Source organism: Oryzias latipes, chromosome 1, assembly GCF_053564925.1.
Source record: "Oryzias latipes strain Hd-rR chromosome 1, Olatipes_Hd-rR_3.1".
Classification (NCBI taxonomy): Eukaryota; Metazoa; Chordata; class Actinopteri; order Beloniformes; family Adrianichthyidae; genus Oryzias; species Oryzias latipes.
In genome coordinates, this window is record NC_136237.1 from 19,947,870 (window position 1) to 19,970,095 (window position 22,226).

General features: G+C 39.2%; 1 protein-coding gene across 2 annotated transcripts in view; it reads left to right on the forward strand.

Moving 5' to 3' along the window:
- Positions 1-21,998, forward strand: part of LOC101161464 (protein kinase C beta type) — a 34,491-nt gene extending 12,493 nt beyond the window's left edge. The window contains exons 3-17 of one of the 2 annotated variants that reach the window (XM_023958257.2): positions 1,664-1,746; positions 4,579-4,690; positions 6,784-6,912; positions 7,344-7,500; positions 7,819-7,953; positions 8,029-8,125; positions 8,239-8,379; positions 8,466-8,639; positions 9,269-9,360; positions 12,825-12,887; positions 12,962-13,100; positions 13,193-13,273; positions 13,354-13,461; positions 14,674-14,814; positions 20,478-21,998. In XM_023958257.2, the coding sequence (XP_023814025.1) occupies positions 1,664-1,746; positions 4,579-4,690; positions 6,784-6,912; positions 7,344-7,500; positions 7,819-7,953; positions 8,029-8,125; positions 8,239-8,379; positions 8,466-8,639; positions 9,269-9,360; positions 12,825-12,887; positions 12,962-13,100; positions 13,193-13,273; positions 13,354-13,461; positions 14,674-14,814; positions 20,478-20,630 (1,805 nt within the window). In that variant the 3' untranslated portion in view covers positions 20,631-21,998. Of the gene's footprint in view, positions 1-1,663; positions 1,747-4,578; positions 4,691-6,783; positions 6,913-7,343; positions 7,501-7,818; positions 7,954-8,028; positions 8,126-8,238; positions 8,380-8,465; positions 8,640-9,268; positions 9,361-12,824; positions 12,888-12,961; positions 13,101-13,192; positions 13,274-13,353; positions 13,462-14,673; positions 14,815-15,208; positions 17,723-20,477 lie in introns of those variants that run through there. The other variant, XM_023958253.2, reaches the window with a different exon arrangement.
- Positions 21,999-22,226: the final 228 nt, after the last annotated feature.

Below are 22,226 nucleotides of genomic sequence, written 5' to 3' on the forward strand. Positions count from 1 at the left end.
CATAATGCTGTGGAATTTTCTCAAAGAAACTTTGAGCATTTACTGTTTGCACGTTAACTATAAGCATGACACAGTGACAGATTCAACATGTAATTCAGGCAAATGAAGTGGAATGTAGCATCTTAAATGTCAAATAACAAAGCAAACTGGCGCCTCCAAGTCTCACCTAAATGCTGTGAAGTATTTGCTGCTGTTTCTACACACTTGCTTCCTTCTGTTGGGTTGTGTGTGAGGCGCTGTGATATCCCATCCACGTGCCACGAGCATCAGAACCTGCAGGTCCTCTAAGCATCTGTGAAACTGATACCGGTCCGTCTGCGAGAGACTCCTGCTGGTTTGTAACACTTGATATATTTGAGACGGTTTGACTGCTGTTGGTGTAGCCGGAGCACATGTCTGTGCTCAGTTTTGATTAAGAAAATACATAAAGAAAGGGCTGAGTATGTTATTTTTTTGTACATTTTTTTACATTTCATCTGCAAATCAGCTGTTTAAACCAAAGTTCAATCCAAATGACCTTGAATACTTTTGGTTCTATTGTCGCCTATAAATCCATAAAAGGATTTTAAAAATGCAGTGACCCTTTTTTTAGCTCTAGTGTAATGAGTTGGGTTACTTTATTGCCGTAGCATCCCAACTGTGCAAAAGATAAATTTAAAACAAGCGGTTTTTGATAACTGATCGATGACTCAACCTGAATTTGACGGAAAGAAACCCACAAAGTTCTTTATCATTCACTGTCATTGTTGCCTTGGTTACACACTGACACATTTTCTCACGCTTCTCTGCCACGGATCTCGAACATCTTTAGGTTTTATTCATTTTTGGTCCTGCAGGAACTTTCGCTTTACTGCAGTGCAACACAAATGTCAAGAAGTATTTTGATTCTTTTAGCCTTATTTTGGAAATTTCATACCACCTTTCCAACCCAAGTGGAAAATTTTAACATTAACTGTGTTTAATTTCGTTTTTAAAAAAAAGACTTCGCTGTGTTTTTTACCCCTGCTGCTGTCAAATGAGTCCAACACAGTTTTGGACAGATGGCCCTCAGACCATCCAATTACCAAAGAGCTGCTTGTAAATTTCTTTCTTTGTTGACTAAATGACTCTCGATTTTACTGTTTTCTTCACCATTACACAGTACATGGATTACACATCACTCTCATATTAAATGTGAAACATTGGGCTTTATTTTTTTGTATTTAAAGCAGAATTTTTTTTTAAATCAAATGTATATATACAGTAATTCACAGATTGTACATCAGGGTTACCAAAAACTAGTGAAGACTTTGAGCTTTTTCCAGCTTTTCTTTTCATTTTGTCAGTAAGAAAATTGACTATTACTCATCTGCCAAATATGTTTAGAGGTTTTAGTAACTTTTAGTTTTCTGTGCTTATTTCTCTGGGTGATGCCAAAAAGTATTAGCGCTGAAATCACTCGGCATAAAGCCGGCTCCTTTGAGGTTTCAGAGTTTCCTGTTGCAGTGTGTTGTTTGGGGGGGCGGAGCTAAGAGATGCCCCCTCATGCATGGTTGTATGTAAATGTATTAAAAAAAAAAACGTTTCCAATGAAGGATAAATTGCTCGTTTGCTTATTTTTTATTGCTAGGAAGCCAGCAATAATGTTTTTTTCTCTCTCTCTCTCCCTGCTTCTTCTTCCCAGTGTGCTGTTTCGTGGTCCATAAGCGCTGTCATGAATTTGTCACCTTTTCATGTCCAGGGGCCGACAAAGGACCTGCTTCAGATGTAAGTTAAAAAAAAAGGGTTCATGAACGTACAAATGTTCCATTTAGCTTGTTACTTTTTATTTTGAAAAGCTGGCATCTCTTTAAGGCAATCCTCCCTGTAACTGGTCGCTCCTTTTCAAATCCCATGGATTGTATTACATGTGTGTTGCTCTGTGGTTGGAGGCTGGTTATTAATAAAATCACCAAGGTCAGTATTGGCTTTTGTTTTGCGTTTGTGCTGCTGGGTGAGAACACACACAGCGTTGTTTCCTCCGGCCTCCCCCCCTCCTGCTGACATGTCAACCCCAAATCATATTAGGACATGTCAGTAAAGGGAAAATGTGCTGCCTGGCTGCCTCAGTTTAATGAGCCAATGTCCCTCATTTGCTCTGTTTGTGAGTCAGCATGCATTTTGAACTCATACGCTGATGCTCACTAATCTTTAACTCTTTCTTTGGTGCATCTCCAGATGCTTATTTTTTCTGAATCCCGCTGAGTAAACCCGTGTCCCTATAGTTTTTTCTTGTTTTCTGTTCAAAATTCATTAAAGATAAACCACATAATCATTATCCAGATTAGGGGAAATGATAAATGCTTCTTCTTTTTTTGTTGCTGTTTTTTTACCTCCATTAATTAAATCCATACCATAATTCTTCTTCTCTCTGTAGCCAAAACCCTTTCTTGCCATTTAGGCCAAATTCAATTGCTCAAAATCCCACTCTGATTATCTTTTGCTCTATTTTCAAAGTGTTCCCAGTGCTCTTTTACTTATGATTATGCTGATTTTAGCCAAAACAAACAAACAAAAGAAAAAAAAGGTCATTTTCTAGGACGTAATTTCTGCAAAGTGGCACTAGTTCCCTAAAAATTTGCTTCCAAGTTCTAGGCTGGACTGTCACTGCTGAGTAAGTTAGGCCACATTCCCATCATCCATCTGTTTACACTCTCCCACCAACCTATAGAGCAGGGGTCGGGAACCTTTTTGGCCAAGAGAGCCATAAATGCCACATATTTTGAAATTTAATTTCGAAAGAGCCATACAATAATGTAGTGTCCTTTCCCCACACTGAGGCACGGAGACTTAACCTCTTTTAAAGTTCTTTATTCCGATTACTGCAGACCGCAACAAACGCCCTTCAATTAATTCAGCAACTCCTGAATCTCTCCCGCCGACACGAGAGCGCTTCTCCCAACTTTATATTCCCCTGCTCCCGCTGCAGCCCCTCCCATTTCCCTTATTCGGCCCATAGCTGAACCCCATTGGTCCAAACTACCTAACAACAGGCTGAACGACAGAACTGAGGGCCAATCAGATCTCTGCTTGACGCGTTCAATGAACTCCAGAACTTTTAACGCGGCCCAACAGCCATCCAAGTCAGTCCGCGACAATTTGTTTAAAACTAAATATACAAATGAATGTGTGCATTTGATTTAATTTTAACATTTTTAAAGTACAATAAGTCTGTGGATTCTTTTTAATAACATTGTTATTCTGTTGCTAATAAATGATGAGTATTTCTCGTGGTAGTTCTGCTGATGGTCTAGTCTGGTTGATACGTGGTGAGTTTCTGCTTCGTTCAGGCGTTGAGACTTTAAACGTCATCGTAGGTCTGAATGTTCTGTAGATGTGAGACAGACTGCTCACATGCAGACGGGGAGCCAAACACACACTCACACGCTGCAGTGAGTGATGGGAAGCGGGTTTTACGTTTTTACAATCCCTGCGCGATTCACCTGCTGCCTGTCCCCACAACACCTCAGCCCCACCCTCTGCTTTCTCCCTCACACATCCCGTCCCCCGCATCTGCGCGCTCTTTCTCAGAGACGGGAGCGCGCAGTTTTAGGCACGTCAATTCACAGGTTTCCAGCTGGTACAAACTCTGTGAAATAATAGATAATAGTAACTGATAGCGCTGGCGCAGATTTCTCTCTCTAAGCACTGCTACTACTGCGCGCCTCTGACATCGCATCGCGCCCGAGAAGGACTGGTCTAATGAAAAAAAAAAACTATAATTAAAGATTTGTCTGCGAGCCACATGTGACCATCAAAAGAGCCATATATGGCTCGCGAGCCATAGGTTCCCGACCCCTGCTATAGACCATCACAACCCCAACCCAACATAGCTGCAACAGTTTAGATCCAGATACCAGCTCGAACAAGTTTGTCTGCAAGTGCATGCATCAGAATGGAGCGGAGGAGGAAGCTTGTGGCCTGCCGTTGGAGCTTCTTTGTCACACCTACACCCGTTTTCCAACAACATTTATTGTCATCTCCAATTTTAAGTTTAATTTTCTTTAAATATGTCCTCCATCATGAGAAAAATGCAACACGAACATGTTAAAAACATGTGGGTCTTTAAATGTCACAGTAACAACATAATGGTGGAAGAACAGGTCACTCATAAAGGTGTTTCACCCACAGGGGCGCCGGATGAAATGCACGCCAGGTTCCACTCTTCACCTGTACTTACATAGTTGTGGCTGAACAACAGCCAAAGCCTGCAGACAGTTTTTTTTGTTCTTTAAACCCTATGAAAGGCCCCCGTAGAGGGATGCCAGTTTGGAAATAAATTATTCAGCCATTGCTCACAATTAAGGTGGCTTTTTGTGGCAGTGGTTAGCACAGGTTAGCTAACAAAGAGAAGATCTTGTTCCCAATCTTAACTAGGTAATGAAGGATAAAGCTGTATTTACAGCTATGTGAAATATGCAGCTGGTAGAGGTTATGAATGGTAGTTAATATTGTTGAAATGTCAGCAGTTTAGTTGCCATTTCTCTGTTAAGGGGTTTTTAATTGGATTATAGACATATAAATCTAGAGTCCTCATCGTTCTTTTTTCTGTTTCTGCAGGATCCTCGTAGCAAACACAAGTTCAAGGTCCACACCTACTCAAGCCCCACCTTCTGTGACCACTGCGGCTCCCTCCTCTACGGGCTGATACACCAGGGCATGAAATGTGACCGTACGTACTCTAACATCAAACTTTATTTCTCATATCAGATTTTTTTCTCAATTGAAATTGAAATAAATATTTTAATAACTTTTTTTTTTAATGTTAAAATAGAATCTGTGGTAAAATAACCAAATATGAACACATTAATGAGAATTTAAAAGAGTAAAGTTCGACCTGTAATGTGTTGACTTCAGCAGAAACTCAGGGTTGTCTATTTCCTTGAAGTGTTACTTATTATTTTTAGCCGACATCTATTTAAAGGGCTTACAGGTTTCCTGTCTTGTGCAATACTTTATAATGGAGCCCTGCAAAAAATGTAATTTTAACATTGAAATCAACCATCGTTTTGTTGCGGTGCAACACAAACCTGTGTTTGGTTTAAACCTTTATTATTGACCTTGCTGTCTATTGTAAACTGAAAACACTGTAGATACATGGACCTGCATTGGTACTTTATGGCGGTTCTGTCAGAGAAATGCAAGTTTTTCTTTTAGAGATTGTCTATCTGAAATAATGTTCATAAGCTTCTCCTTGATGACTTTCATTATTTTAATTTTTAGAAAACATCTTCTCTGATGTGCGTGTTGATCCTCACGAACTAGAAACACAAATGAACGCAGTTAAATGCCTTCAATAGAGTCAAGACTTTAAGTAGACTTCCTGTATAATTAAGCCAAAAAAAGGGTAACACTTTAGTGGAGTGTTTTTGCAACTGTATGTCGGGCCAATTATTAGAATTTGAAGCATTTTTATATTCAAAGGTTGCTCTAACCTATTAATAAATCAAATGTAAACCAGAAGAAAAGTTTTTCTTGCGGAAAAATGATTGACCTTGCTGATACTGTTTTTTTACATTCCATCGGCTTAGAGGCTCTTATTAGTGACTCAAAGGGGAAGTTTGTCTCTCAGCATTTTTGGTGGGTACACGTTTCCTCTTTATGGCTGTTTGCAGCAAACGGACTTTGAATAAGCCTCTTTGTTAATAAACTAGAGCTGCACATTTTACAGAACTAACTGGGTATCTACTGTTCTGCAGAATCATGCAAAAAAACCTTTTTTATCTCCATTTATTTTTAAGTTTAGGATCCAAAACTAAAATAAGTAATGTCTCAGTCGGAGAAGGAACGAATACATGTTAATTTGACCGTGATATATAGCAAAAATGTGAGTTAATGAGATGATAAATGAGTAAAATTATAAATAAAATACACTTGTTTTTTTTGGTGATGCTTTTGATAATAAATGCATTAATAAGGTGTTTTTATTTTGTAAATTTGCAGAGCATATGGGGGCTATCCTTCCCCCACACATACTATTTTGTAATTGTAACAGTTTGGGACAACATGTGGAAGGAAGAGTGCAATGGTTCACTCTTCCTTCCTGAAACCAACCAACAGCTTTGTCCTAAGCTAAAACAAAACATCGTTTTTCCATAGCATTTTATTCTCTTTATATCAACTTGAGATATCAGGAAGTGGTGGCTGTTTCTGTCAGAATTGGACAGATTTGAGTCAACACTAGAGTGGAGTCACCACCCAGTGGTAGCTCTGGATCTTATGCCAGTCTGCCATCTAGTGGACACACTCTGCTTCCAAAACATAGTTTTTTTTGTTATATTGTAAATCCTTTCTGTGTGAATTCCCCTATCTGACGGAGGGAGAAAAGATAATATGAAATTTCTTCGGTTGGTTGATTTAAAAAAAAAGAAAAGCTAAAACATGAATTACAAAAAAATCTGTAAGCCTTTACAGCTCCTTTTAAATAACACATGATTGTGTCTAATGCAAAGTACAAGTTTTTAAACCCAGTACATATATCTTTAGATTGTTCATGATAATAGTTTCCTCATACATTTTCCAGTGTTTATTGTGCAGAAAAATGTTTTGTCTGTACATTTTAAAGATCAGTCTGAGATGACAGGAGAGCACAATGAGTTCTAGCCACTGAAGAAACCCCAGTTCAAACATTTAAACCTCCTTTGCTAGAGTAAAACTTCAAAGAAAGAAAACTTTTCTCTGACTTTTTACGGTATTTTATGTATTCTGAGTGATTTGATGGTTCTTTTCACAAAGCTGACTTGCATATTGTCCTTTTCTACTCAGATTGTATGATGAACATCCACAAGCGATGTGTTGCCAACGTCCCAAGCCTCTGCGGGACGGATCACACTGAAAGAAGAGGTCGCCTCCAAATAACAGCCCAGATCACTCAGGGCACGCTCACCGTCACTAGTGAGTACGCCCTGTCCATTACTCTCTTCATTCTCACTTTTTTTTTCATTCTGACACACACACACACACACACTAAACAAAGTGCCCTATCAGCTGAGCAGTAAAACTGGAAAGTCCATTAGTCGTTCAATGAGCCAACGATTGACCCACTTTTCCACTGGGACATGCGTCCATGTGCCTGCTCTCTCTCCAACACTGCATCCAATTGATTATGGAACAGAAACTAAACTGCTGTTAAGTGTTCTCAGATGTAAAGTTGTTTAGGGAAGAGCAGAACGGGCCTTAAAAGCTTTAGATACAGGTGTGGGTATAGGTGTGTTGCACTAACTTTTAAGGGGTCACCGCCGTTTGCTTTGCTTTTTGGAAAGAAGCCCCCTTTACTAAATGATCAATATATTTCTTTCTTTTGCCATTTCTTCACCTATTCACAGTCAAAGAGGGCAGAAACCTGGTGCCCATGGACCCAAATGGTCTGTCAGATCCCTACGTCAAGCTCAAGCTGATTCCTGATCCCAAGAGTGAAAGCAAGCAGAAGACAAAGACCATTAAATGTTGTCTCAACCCCACCTGGAACGAGACATTCACATTGTGAGACATCTCCCATTTTTTGCTTTATTTTAGACCAGTTTTAGGACAGTTCTTACTGTCTAGCCTTGTTAAATAAAACTCAGTCAGCCCCATTTGCAGTCTAATGAGCATGAAGTGAACTAGAACTCATGTGAGTGCTGGTTTTTTTCTTTCTTTTTCTTGTTTAAGCTCATTGTTATTCAAAAGATTCCGATCACATCTCTCCTCCCTAAAAACCTACCACTTTCTGAACAACTGGTTCAAATGCTTCCACTTGATTTTACTTGTTTATTGCTTCCAATGTGACTTTGATCAACCCTTTGTTCAATTCTTTCATAGTAAACTCTGTGAAAATGACAAAGACCGCCGTCTGTCAGTAGAGGTGTGGGACTGGGATCTGACCAGCCGGAATGACTTCATGGGTTCTCTGTCCTTTGGCATCTCCGAGCTACAAAAACAAGGGATTGATGGATGGTGAGCAGATGTGGGAGAAAGAGGGACATTTTTTTGTAAATTCTTAAAATAAATTTGAATTCTTATGGCTTTTAGGTTCAAGCTGTTGTCTCAAGAAGAAGGAGAATACTTTAATGTTCCCGTCCAGCCGGATGGAGAAGATGGTAACGAAGAGCTTCGGCAAAAATTTGAGGTGAGATTAATGGAGATTTTTGAAATACTTGTTTGTATACCGAAACATTTATGTGTGTTTGTTCTGAAAACTTTCTTTTTTCATTCATTTCCTTAAATAATTTCTGACTCCAGAGGGCAAAAGTGGGTCCAGGAAAACCCACAGACTCCTCTTCCTCCTCTGTACACAAGTATGACAGCAATGGGAATCAGGACCGTGTCAAGCTCTCAGACTTCACCTTTATCATGGTTCTGGGCAAAGGCAGCTTTGGCAAGGTGAGGCTTGCTGGGAGATTGTGATGTGGTTAGAAAAAAGAAACCCGTTATTCTGAAGCTGTTTTTTTTTTTTTTTGTCTCGTTAGGTGATGTTGGCTGAGAGGAAAGGAACAGATGAGTTGTACGCCATCAAAGTCCTGAAGAAGGATGTGGTGATTCAAGATGATGACGTGGAGTGCACCATGGTGGAGAAGAGGGTCCTCGCTCTGTCGGGGAAACCACCTTTCCTCACCCAGCTGCATTCCTGTTTTCAAACCACAGTAAGGAACATGAAGAAACTTCACGGATCACACTGATTCTGGACGCGGGACTGTTTTTTGGCTTATTGTCTAAAAATGTTGAGTTTTATGGGATGTATTAAATCATAATTTACAGCTGAAAAAGTAAAGTTCTTAAAGACCCACTCTGATGAAAATGGTTCTTGTGACATTTTTCTCATTATCGACACAGACATATATATAAACTTAAAATTGCATTTCTGAGTATTTCTTTATTCAAATCATCGTGAATCAAGAGCAGACAAAACAAAAGCCATTTGAAAAAGAAAATACGCTGGGTGGGCCACAACCTCCCTGATCCGAGCTCTCAACAACAAGTAGGCAAAAGGGGGGGTGGGGTTGCTCCACAGCAATGGTCCCGCCCACAGCTCAGGTGAATTTGTAATGAACCTCTGCAGTAACTACGTCCTAGAAAACATCACTAGACTTTTTTATTTTGGCTAAAAACTGCATATTTATAACTAAAAGACAACTTGGAACGCTTTTACAATAGATTAAAAGATGATCAGAGTGGGGCTTTAATTGTAAAAACTACATGTTGTGGGATCTAAAACTCATTTGAATATTTTTAAACTGCCTTCTTTGGTTAATTTTTCCATTCTTGCCTTCAGGATCGGTTATATTTTGTCATGGAGTATGTAAATGGAGGAGACCTCATGTACCAAATCCAACAGGTCGGCAAGTTTAAAGAGCCTCATGCTGTGTGAGTAATCACTCACATAAACACACAAGCACACTTTCAAATGGAAGCCAAACAAGGCTGCTTGAAATTTCTGATAGTTTTTATTAAAAAAAACAAAAGGATTTAAATAAGTAAAACAGATTATTTTCAATGATTTTATTTTATTTGAGAGCTTATTTAACCTTAAGGTTTTTCCTGTTTTAACTAAGTGAAACATTTTCAGACTGAGGTAGTTTAAAAATTACAGGCTTGTTTAATCATCAACTCTAATGTTGTCTAGGACAAGTCATCACAAAGAATGAATATATAAGTTTAGTAGTCATTTGTTTTTAGTGGATTATTTAGCATTTCACCACTTCAGTTCTTCTTTGGAAAACTGTCCTATTTTTCTGCGTTTTGAGAGGATCGAGTTTATTCGAATCTTCAAAAATAAGATGGAATAATCTTTATTCTTTCTAAGAGAAGAACTAAAAGTTTATCCTCAGCATGTTCGAATGAAAAGCAAAGAAGTGAAACTGAGGGGGGAAAAAAAGAATCAAATACACAGCAATTACAATTTTAAAGAAATATTATACATTTGATCCCAGACTTATCACGCTAAAATGCATAAAACATTGACATTTTTGTGATTCTATCCAAATGCTGGAAACACTAGACCAGGGGTCGGCAACCCAAAATGTTGAAAGAACCATATTGGACCAAAAAAACAAAAAACAAATATGTCTGGAGCCGCAAAATATTAAAAGCGTTATGTAAGCCTTATAATGAAGGCAACACATGTGATGTGTATCTATATTAGCCTTCTATCAAAATGACTAAGTTGCTACAAATACATAAAAACAACAACAAAATGGAACGTGCATAACGTGCCCCTCTCTGGGAATTAAACAGATTGCAATAAAACGAAGCCTGCGTTTATAAAAGAAAAATAGCAGCCTTTTGATAAGGTAAAGTATAAAAAATCAAATTAAAACAGTTTGATTTCTGTGCAAATGCCAAGCAAGTCAGTGCAAGGGTAAAACACAGGAGCCTCCTCTTCTATTTCCACACACAACCACCGCAGCTGTCCTCAGACCTGAGCAACAAAACACAATAATATCCATAAGTCTCATTCCAAATATATACTGACAAAAATCAGACATCACTATATAAGAGCAGCTACTTTGTTACTGAATATATGCCCATGACAGGATTGTGTTCTTACCCGTTTAATGTGACTTCTGTTTTCGGACATCAGTGGTCAGCTTCTCAACATCGGGCACGTAAGATGTAACTTTAATCTTGACGCAGGACTGCAAGCTGTCATCTGTGAGGCGGGTGCGATACTTTGATTTGATGTAGTTCATGGTATGTTGGATGGATAATACCCCAAATGCATGTGTCTTCATGTTCCTATAGCTGTCAGGAAGAGCATTCCACGTGTCATAAACAAGTTTCTCGGGTGTTGGGAGGCTTTCAGTTTCACTCCACTTGTGGCTTTGGCCAAGCTGGGCTTTCTGGCGAGTGACATCTTCAAGCTCGGCTGTTTGAATTTGGACACCCAAAAATCTTTGTCGGCTATATCAGCCATTTCCATTTCAAGGTCAGCTTGATTTACTCCTGGAATTGTGCTCAAAGAGGACGGATCAATCTCCAAGGGTGTGACAGGAAAAGAGTGTCATTTCTTTCCTTTCGCAACTTTCAAAATCTGCTTCCAAATGCAGTTTGCATTTCAACAATCGCACCTTGTAAATAATCACAGTTGAGTGTGTGATCGTGATGGGCTTCTTTGAATTCTCTCAGGGAGGGGAAGTGGGTGAGCGTGCCTCGCTGTACATCCTTGGCAAAGACTGTCAGCTTGCGCTCCAATGACAGAACAGCTTCAAGCATTTGCAGTGTTTCCCCGCCCCTGCAGACTTTCACTCAGCTCGTTTAGGTGGCTTGTCACAGTCATATCCACCAAAAAGAGCAGTTTTTCGTGACACTTAGTATCTTCCAGTTGCGGGTCGTTCAGGTTTTTGCTTTCCAGGAATGTTTTCGCGTGTTCTAAACAGACGACGAAGCGACAGCCATCAGACTTTGTTGTGTAGCAGGAGATCGGAATATTCGTTCTCAACTTCATCAAGCAATGCACGGCACTGACGATGGTTCAATGCTTTTGCAATTATCTTGTTCATTATCTCGATGGCAAGGTTCATCAACGCCACACACTCCGATGGGAATGTTTGTGCACACAGTGCCTCTTGATGCAAGATGCAGTGAAATGCAAGCAGATTTCGATCCAACGCTTTCTGTAGCAAAGTCACAAACCCCCTTTTTGATCCTCTCATGCTGGGTGCCCCATCTGTAGCCACTGAAATCAGGACGTTGGTATTTATTCCATTATCATTTAAACACTTCAGCATAGCCTCACATATATCCTCCCCCCGTGTTTGGCCTTTCAGGGGTATTAATTGGATCATTCCTTTTGCGGCCTTTCAGAGTTCACATACCTGCATAACAGCGCAGTCTGGTCAATATCGACCACATCACACGACTCGTCTCAGGCAATTGAGTATGCTGGCTCTGAATGAATGTCCTTGAATTGCTGATCGGTGATGTTGCCTGCCGTTTTAATGGCCCTTTCCTTCACTTTTTTAGCGGAGAGAGGCATGTCTTTGATTTTCTGTACTATCTCAGTTTTGTTTTTGAAGTCTTTAAATAGTTGTTCTGATATGTTGATGAAAGAATCCTTCAAGTAGTCGACATCTGTAAACGGTTTTCCATGCTTAATTATCTCCCGGGTTGCAACAAAACTTGCAGCAGTAGTGGAGTTTGGAGACGCAATCCACTTCTTAAATATATTTTTGTGCTCCTCTAATTTCTCCAGGAGTAATGCAATCGGACTTTTTCTCTCTTTCCCAACTGGATACTGGGCTGCAAATGTAGCATGCCTTCCCTGGAAATGTCTTTCCACATTACTCTTTTTGTTATTTGACAACTTCTCGCTACAAAGCAAACATTCAGGAAATCCTTCCGCATTGGCAATGAATGCAAATGATTCGGTCCAAGAAACGTTGAATCCTCTGTTCTCCTCAGTTATTTTTCTTTTTTCCCCCTTGGGATCCACGGCCCACCACACAGCTGCCGTTTTTTTAAAACGGCCACCTGCCTGGCATCCCGCCCTTCTGGTAGAAACGTGTGTTGCAGGCTATGACACAAATCTACTTTGACAGAAATGTTGAAATTTAATATTTATTCTACACATTCTTACAGCTTTGGAAAACGTTAAGAATGTTTGTGTCTTGTTTTTCCTCCTACAGAAACCATATTAAAGCAAAAATATATTTCTCCCCCATCTTTTTACATTTTCAAATATTTTTGAAAATGCTCCAGGGAGCCACTAGGGCAGCGCTAAAGAGCCACCTGCGGCCCAAAACCTGCGACCCCCGCACTAGACATACCGTTCACTCTTAACTTGTTACACGATCCATCCGGGTTTTAGGAAACCTTTTTGTGTCTTTCAGGTTCTATGCTGCAGAGATTTCGATCGGCCTCTTCTTCCTGCACTCCAGAGGCATTGTGTACAGGTGAGTGCAGTTTTAAGTTTCCTTTTCTCTATCGTTTTTCCAACAACTTAGACTTGGATTTTGTGTTTTCGCAGAGACCTAAAGCTTGATAATGTGATGCTGGACTCTGAGGGTCATATAAAGATTGCAGACTTTGGCATGTGCAAAGAGAACATGCTGGATGGAGTTACCACCAAGACCTTTTGTGGGACACCAGACTACATTGCCCCAGAGGTGAGTTCAGAGTTAACAAGCAGCCAAGTGATGTTTTTTTTAAGTGTATTCATCTTTTAAGGGTCCATAAAACTTGTATCTCTTAAATGTAGATTATCGCCTATCAACCTTATGGAAAGTCTGTAGACTGGTGGGCCTTTGGAGTACTTCTTTATGAAATGCTTGCTGGACAGGTTTGTATACTTATTCAGACTTAAATGTAATCAATGCGGTAAAGAATGGAAAGCGATGAGACGTGTCTGTTCCGTTGCAGCCTCCTTTTGATGGGGAGGATGAAGATGAGCTCTTCCAGTCGATCATGGAGCATCATGTCTCCTATCCCAAGTCCATGTCCAAAGAAGCTGTTGCCATCTGCAAGGGGGTGTGTACAGCTGTAACACAACAAACGCACACAATAAAACTTCTCACTTGGCTTCTGAATTGTAAAAAAATACAGTATTCCCATCATATTCGCGGTGGTTAAGCACCAGAGACACTCGCAAATATTTAGGATGTGTGAATACGGAGAAACCCCATCCCCCCCGCCCCAGAACCCAATGATTGTCGGTCACCAATCCTTACTCCTCAAAAAACCTTCTGAACCATTTCAGGTGCTTTGTAAAACATTTATTAAAGAATATTGTTCGACATTAAGAGTTTTTTTTTAAATTCAGAGCCATAGAATGTACTGTAGCGTACTTTATAACATACATTAGGAGCGTCACTATGTGCCTCAAAACCAGGAGTCTGTGCTTCCTCCTTCATCAGTTTCGGCGGGAGGTCATCTTCTTCTAGAAGAACCCGGTTTCCTCAATCATTATTCATTCCGGGTGATAATTATTCTCCGCGATTATTTTCCTTAGGGAATCAGGATATTTTCTGCCCGCTTCTGAGCTGATGTCATTTCTAGGGATGGGCATCGTTAAGGTTTTAACAGAACTACTACTCTTATTGATACCGCTTATCGATCCGGTATTTTAACGATACTCTTATCGATACTTTTTGAGGACGAAAAATAAATAAATAACAAATTAATAACATAAAGTGTTTTATTTCCTCATTATGCAACAACACTGTTTTTTTAACAAAACATTTTACTTCATACATGATAATGTTACAATACAAACCTGGAATGCGTGTGGATGTGCTAGACCAGGGGTCTGCAACCTGAACCTTTCAAAGAGCCATTTGCCCCCCTCCCCCCCCCCCCCCCCCCCCCTCCAGCGTTTCACTACACAGACAGCGCAACATACGGTCTTCGTAGCAGCAAGATGACAGGATAGTAGGGGCGCCCAAACGCAAATTTAATTAATCTTACGCGGAAATGGGTGGTCTTAGTCTAGGGGGATAAAAGGATTTTTTGGGAGGGCCCTCACGTGTCCCCTACGAAATCGCCACTGACTGTCTTTCCAGAAAAACTTTCCATCCCACAACACACATCGTTCACAGCTGCAGACAAGCCCCCTCCCCGCGATTGTTTAGGTGATTAATGTGATTAAGTGGGGAAACACTGTACAATATATGTATGTATTTTGAATTTTTTTTAAAAAGCGTGTACTCTTCTAAAGGTTTGCATTTGTGCCTCGGCTTCTAGCTCATGACCAAACACCCTGGAAAACGCCTCGGCTGTGGTCCAGAAGGGGAGCGGGACATCAAAGACCATGCCTTTTTCCGTTATATAGACTGGGAAAAACTAGAGAACAAAATGGTTCAGCCGCCTTTCAAGCCCAAAGCTGTGAGTATAAAGCAAACACAGCGTGTCTTTATTTTTTAATGTCATGCAGTCATGACACCTAAGATTGCTCAAAAGACAATCAAACATTTCTGGTAAGTTTGAAAAATACTTAGATCCCTCATCCCTAGAACCCAGTCATTCTCCACCATTGGTCACTACACTGACAAGTGCAGAGCTGCGGCTTGTGAGTGCAATCACCAATGAAGAAGTTAGAATGTCCCTGTTTCCATTTACACCAATGGAAATCCACAGTTCTGGCTGTATGCGATTTGATTGGTCAATGCCCCATTTTAGTTGTATCTCTCTTTGTTGTTGTTGTTGTTTTTTTGTTCTCTTCATCCTTCATCACACTCACTTCACCCCCACCATGTCTCTCCTTTCCTCTCCACGGCAGTGTGGGCGTGACGCAGAGAACTTTGATCGCTTTTTCACACGCCACCTCCCAACGCTGACCCCCCCAGATCAGGAGCTAATAGCCAACCTGGACCAGGACGAATTCCAAGGCTTCTCATTTGTTAACCCCGAGTACTCTAACACAACTCACTGACTGTGCCTCAAATCCCTGGGCTGCATCAGAAATCTCCCACGCTTTACATTACAAGCAGAGAAAAGAAAAAGTTATCATATCATGTATCCAGGCTGCATCAAAGAGGGTCTTACACAAAGGAACATTTTAGAATATGTGCTTATTTACTGTCTTTCCAAAAGCCTGCGACATGAGATTTAAAAACAAATAAAATAGAAATACCTCTGAAGTGTCCGGGTTTATAAAAAGCATGAATCCTGTTACTCTAAACATGCTAACTAACATACTAACTTTTAATTATGATATGTTAGTTAACATATACAATACACAAGGGATTCAAAGGTGTTCATGAAAGTTTAGCAAAGGGAAAAGTTAACAATTAAACAACTTATGCAATTGAAGTATCCTGTTAAGATCTCCTTTTGCTAGCTCGCTAGTTTTATATGCAAGCAAGTGGGTGATAATGCTAACAAGCTACTTAGTGGGAAGCCTAGTTAGCTAGCTACCGCTTATAGTGTATTTTGAGTGACAACAAAAGAAATACTCTCATAAATGAACTAAAGAAACATTTTATTGGGAAGCAAAATCTTTAAAGCTCAATGACTATTGATGGCAAATGCAAGCTGAAGAAGGCATTAGGATGCTACTATATGACTGGTCATAAAGCATAAAGATTAGCAGGGAGCAGTCTGTAAAGACAAAAAAAAAACATTTTTAAATGTATAAATCTTTCTATAATGCAATCAGTTCTTCAGAAAATGTCTTTACTGTCACTTTCAGTTTTTCGCATCACAATTGGGGGGTTTAGCTTTAAAATGCAGCTACATTTGCTAACATGAGAAAAACATGTTCACTTTTGAGGAATTTAACGTTTCGGTGGATAATTGCGGTGCCAAACCAGAGCCTCACTAGCCTCTTTGCATTTCTGAGATAGTAAGTTATGTCACAGTTTATTCAGAGTTGCTTTCCTGGGTTGGTTTTTCTTTTCCTTTTTGGGGCCCACTTAAAAAAAAGTACACAATGAAGTTAGGTCACCTGATGGATCCAGACAAAGCAGAAAGGTGTCATGCCTTTGTGGATTGAAGCCTTGCGAACTTCTATTAACTTTACACTCTACAGGCTTAAAATTTGTAACCAACTGAGATACGACTCTTGACTTTTGGAAAGATAGCAAAAAGCACATTTGTCAAATTTGTCCCATTATTAAAACTAATGGACATGTGCACAAGTGACAGCAAACAGCCAAAACAACAACATATTTCTGTGTCAAGGTGCAAGTAAGGGATTCCTCTGTTCTCCAGCAGTGACATTGTTCTGGGTTTTCTGTAGTTAGACAAGTGACTGTTGCTTTTTGCACCAGCTGTAATGGCTGGATTTCCACCCTCGGCAGAAATGTTGCTTGCTTTCAAACACTCCCTGGCTGCTCACATCAGCAGGTGGATGTCCAAAACCGTACCTGAACCTACCCGTCTCTGTACTGATCTGCCTGTAACTGCATATGATGACCCATTGCTGATGTTGTTGAGTGTACTATGATCCCACGTTGCTAGTTCACGCGGTGAAAGTGAAAATGGACCAACTTCTGGCTGTAATTGTTTTACTACAGATCCGTTTCCCAGTGTTGACCTTGGTTTGTCTATACGAAGACATTTTCTTTTCATTGTTGTGGTGAGGTTTTCTGCATTTTTCTAGTATATAATCTTTACACATGAAGTCCACAGGAGTTACATGTCTTCATCCTCTTATTCCTTTTTTTTTTCTTTTATAATGTTCATTACATTTCTTTTGATCCAACCCAGAAAACCTTTTCCACATTCCACTGGATTTTTACTGATGTAAATATTTCTTTGCTGGGAAGCTGGTTCACACACACGAGTCTTGTAAAAGCTGGCAGGTCATTGGCTCACAAAGCTCTCCTGAAGTGCCAAACAAAGGTTCACAATGCTGAGGTTGTAGAAAAGAATTGCTCTCTACTCAACACTGTAGGGGAGTATTTGTGCCATTTTTTTTAAATACATGTGACTATCATGATATGCATTATAGCCTGTTCAGCAGTACTGTTTGAAAGTAACGTTCATGTTTCAGGTGACTTGTCTGACTTTTGTTCTACTTTTGTAACTGTGTAACAATGCAAGAAAGTGACAATGTGACTAATGTTCTGTGAGCTTGTATCCCTGAGTGAGGAGGCTGAAATTGGACTTAATGTTCAAAGGACAGCGATTCTTCCAGGTGAAAGAAGTTAGCACTTTCTCAGTAATGGTATTAGGTACAGTATACATTTTGGATGAGTTGCTCCTGAGTGGAAAGAGGCTTCTGTGGATTGTGTATTTGTCCTGTATGACTGGAAATTGATAATTATACTTGCTGGTGCTTGCCACACTACTATTGTTGTCTGTCTTCCTACAACTTTCATAGGACTTTAAAGTCCAGTTCTGATCATCGTTTAAACCCGTTCCCAGTGCTCTTTTTAGTATGATTGTGCCGTTTCTAGCAAAAATTAAAAAAACCCACTCTGTGTCATGTTCTATTACATTATTTCTGCAGAGCAGCAGTAGTTCATTAGAAACACGCCTCTGAGTTGACGCGGAGCAACCCCGCCCCCCCTTCCTGTTGCTGAGAAGCTTGGAGGAGGGAACTTGTGGCCCACCCAAATAAGCTCTTTTTCAAAAGACATTTTTTCGTCTGCTTCTGATTCACAACGATTTGAACGCAGGAATGCTATTTTAAGCGTAATCTTCTTTATATATGTCCTCCATCATCAGTGAAATCCTACAAGAACGTGCTATAAATTCCAAAAACCCAACTTTTCTTTGAGTGGGTCTTTCAGAGTTTTGCTGCAAAAATATGTTTGATTTGGATATGGATACCGGCACATTCTAGATGAATAACTGTTTTTCTTTTTTCCGTAAATAAAAAAAATTGAATAATTGAGAATCTCCGTCATGCACAACAACACTGAGGTTTGTAGGAAAAATCCTTCCAGCACCTCTTATTTCAGCTGAAGGCCTGTGATGAGACAGAAACTGGAGGTAGGAAACGAAATGCTTTGTGTGTGCGTGTGACGTGTGTTGCTGCAGACTCTCTGCTTTGCTTCCCTGTGTGAAATCCTCTCTAGTTGTTGTTTGGCTTCTTATCGATCTTTTGTCTGCTCTGTACCGGAACATTTCCTCTTTCTCTGGCTTTGGAAGTTTGTCTTGGATCTTTCTGCATTTGTTCTGTTGACGTGGTTTGAAGGGTCTTTAAGTGTTTTCTTGGCTTTTTTTCAGAGGTGTGTGTGTTTCTTGTCAGCCTGCACCTTCTCTGTCCTTTGTGGAGGTGTTGGGGTACGCCACTCTATATTAACAATGGAATACAAACCAACTTTATTTCACTCATTTTTAAGTTTATCTTAAAAAAAAGTTTAGGCTGGTAACATTTAAATAGAACAAGCATTGATCTTTTCTTTTATTCCTCATTTACTTGAAGTTAAAGTTTCACTATATTGTTGCCTAAAAGTAAAATCTTCAACCTGTATGAAAAACAAAGTTTAATTAAGGGGCTTGATTCCATATTTGAAGCAAATATTACCAAAAATATGTATTTGTTTAAACTAACACTGGATTGTTGCTGAAAAACAAACTTGATGTTAATTGGTTTATTCAAAAATGTTACTTAATTTTAACCTGATATGGCTTTATAGTTACACATATCTAATAACATCTCTCGATACAACCAAAGATAAATAACCAACAACACACATTTCATGTTCTGTTTTAACTTCAACCAGTCGTCTTTTTTCTTCTAACAATAATACATTTATTTAGTTGACATGATGTCTATAAATATTCAGTGTATAAAGTTCTGGAGGATGAAGAAACAGCAGAGTATCGGGGTTTAGTGTCTGATTGTACAAAACTGCTGAGACGGTTAACAAAGATAAGAACAAAAGACCAACTAAACTTATAGGCCGAAATCATATTAACCCGTGTAAAACTCCATCTAACCAATATTTTGGATGTCACCTAATCTAACTTTTTTTAGATTAGTGGAATAGTCACAGGTATTTTTGAAAGCATTTATTCCTGCTTTTCTTTAACATTAGTTTAAAAGAGGCAGGAGAAGGGAATTTTATTTGAGGTTTAGACACTTTTCTTTACCTTTTCTTATAACTTTAGTTCATTTCAGTGGCAGGTCTAAGTCGAACAATCTTTGAGGATTACAGCAGAGAAAGTAGAGAAAAATCTGTTTTTTAATTTTTCTCAAAAAAAAAAAGTATAAAAAGTTTCTTCCACATATTGATAAATACGCGATTAAGAGTATTAGATTACTCACTTAAGATGTCTGCTTAGTGTGTTTTGGAACCTTTAGCTTTCTCCCAGTAAAATGTTTTACTTCTTAGGAGTGTTCTCCCTTCTTTTGTTTTTTACTAATAAATATATGTAGTCTGTTCAAATCAAAGCAGTTGAGTTATAAATGTTTCCTCGTTTTCTATTTAACATTTAGGAGCGTAAGTCATTATTAGAAATGCTGTTGAGCTCATGGGGATATGTTAGTAACCACGCGCTAACCCCACATTGACTATTTGACTTACGAAAGAGCTTCTAACCCCACGGATCAACAATTATAGAGTTGAAAGTTATGTACAGTGAAAACCCACAACAAATGAGTGTTTGCCTATGTAAAACTGGCACAGAGCTCAATTAAACGTCATTTTTTTTGTCACTTCTTAGTTGTTTGTACAGCTTTCATGTTAGCTTGTATATTACCAAAACTGTGTTTTGGATTGTTGACGACATTGTTTACTGAAATTCTGCTGAACATTATCATCAGAAATGAAAGGCGAAAGCTTCTGCTTTTTTAGAAACTAACAGCTGTTTGTTGGATAAAAACTAATTTGGTGTGGAATGCATGAAAGACCTTTCTCGTGTCCTGTCATTTGTCAGCACCTTCAAGAAACCCCATTTGTTTTGAATGACAGTGTCTGTCTTAGCTGCAGGGTATTCTGTTTTGTAGTGTGCTACAAACTTTGCTTTCCTTTTTTTCCCCCACCTTTCTTACATGTGCTTTTCAAGCGACCTTCATATCGCTGCATTTTCTACCTTCCCCTTTGCTCAGTCTGTTTCTAACTCTGCGTTCTCTTCACGTGTCTTTGTGGCAGAAGTCTCGCCAAGATGTTGGGAACTTCGATAAGGAGTTCACGAAGATGCCAGTGGAGCTGACGCCGACTGACAAGCTCTTCATCATGAACCTGGACCAGAACGAATTCCAGGGCTTCTCCTACACCAATCCAGAATTTGTCATACAAGTTTGAGGACAAAATTTGATTTCTATAGGTAGCCCAGACATATCAATCCTTAGCCCAACCAAAATGAGTCCAGCTGGTTCCACCCAAGACTTAGGAACTCATTATAACCTCCACAGCCACTGTATCTCACTTAAACATATCACCATAACCCTCAAACAAACTTCAATTAATACAAATGACAACATTACTGCTGGACTCACCCACTTCATAGTGCTGGTTTTCAGGAAGCAGCAGGATTGGGATTGTTGACGATAACGGAAAAGAGATCCAAGGATCTCTGAAAAACATTTTATTAACCAACAACAATTCTTTTTGTCCTAAAACAGTCACATCAGGAATATTCCATAATCAATATGTCATGTGCGTGCTCTCACTTGTGCCATGGTACAATGTGAGATTCTGCAGGGAAGGAGTACTTTTGAGAAATAAATTCCCTGAATTACAACCTCGTGTCCTCAAGTCAAAACTGGACTTCTTTTTAAAGCACGTCTCGTCTTCCAAGGTGATGCAAAAAAAAAAAAAAAAGACAAAGGAAAAAACGTAGAACTGCCTGTTCAACGGTTATACGTCAATTTAACGGTACGTTTCTTTTTGCCTACTCTTTCTGGCACTGTGTGAACAGTGGGTTAGTGCTGTGTAGGCCTATACAGTCGTCGTGATGGAGCTCCTCTATGCATGCCATACAGTCCAGGTTCTGTAGTAAGAGTTGCTTCTGATGAGGAAACTAACTTTGTGAGGTGTCCTTCATTCGTATTCCAAGCCTGTTTAAAAAAAAAAAAAAAAGCCAAACTCAGCTTTAGTTTTCCACTCTGTGTTTCCTCTCTTCAGTAATATTGAAATCTGCACAGCTAAATGTTTTGGTTCAAACAAATCTCAGCAAAGGCTGTATGGCTGTGCCCAAAAATGACTATAAAAATCTTTAAAGGTTGATGTACACTTACTTATGTATAACTTGTGTTTCAGTGTATGTGTGTAAATAGGAACGGGATTAAGAGCTAAGAAATATTTTTATTGTTTATGTACATTGTAATATTTTACTAAAATTATTTAGTTTTTTCTTGAGCCCTATTTACCTTCATTTTTTTGCCTTTCTCCTCCTCTTGACCTGATTGCAGTCATCTTGTCTATCTTGTTTGCTTTTGCTTAATTTTTATTTTTTATTTTTTGCTCAGCAAACATTTTCATTTAGGATAAGTTAAGTCGGTGAAATGAATGTCGATGGGAGGTATACTATGCAAAAGGTCGTAGGTCGAGAGGAAATGAAGGTAACCAGGGAGAATAAGAGAATGATAGTACAAATGTGATGCATGCACCATTTTTATCTGCCTATGAGTGCCAAATACAAAAATGAACATTAAAAAATATTAATCCAAACTGACCATGTTTTCTTTTTTCAAGTGGGGAAAATGTTATTAAACTAGAAGAAGAAAAGTTTGGATTTGTGCTAAGACAGTTTGTTTGAAATGTCTCTAAATGTCTCCTAAATGAACTCTGATTGGGTGAAACAAAAAACTTATTTAATTACCTTTAGAGAAATATCACTTTCAGCTATTGTCCACCTATAACATGTATTTAAAAACTGTCACAAAGTCGCTTTCTGTC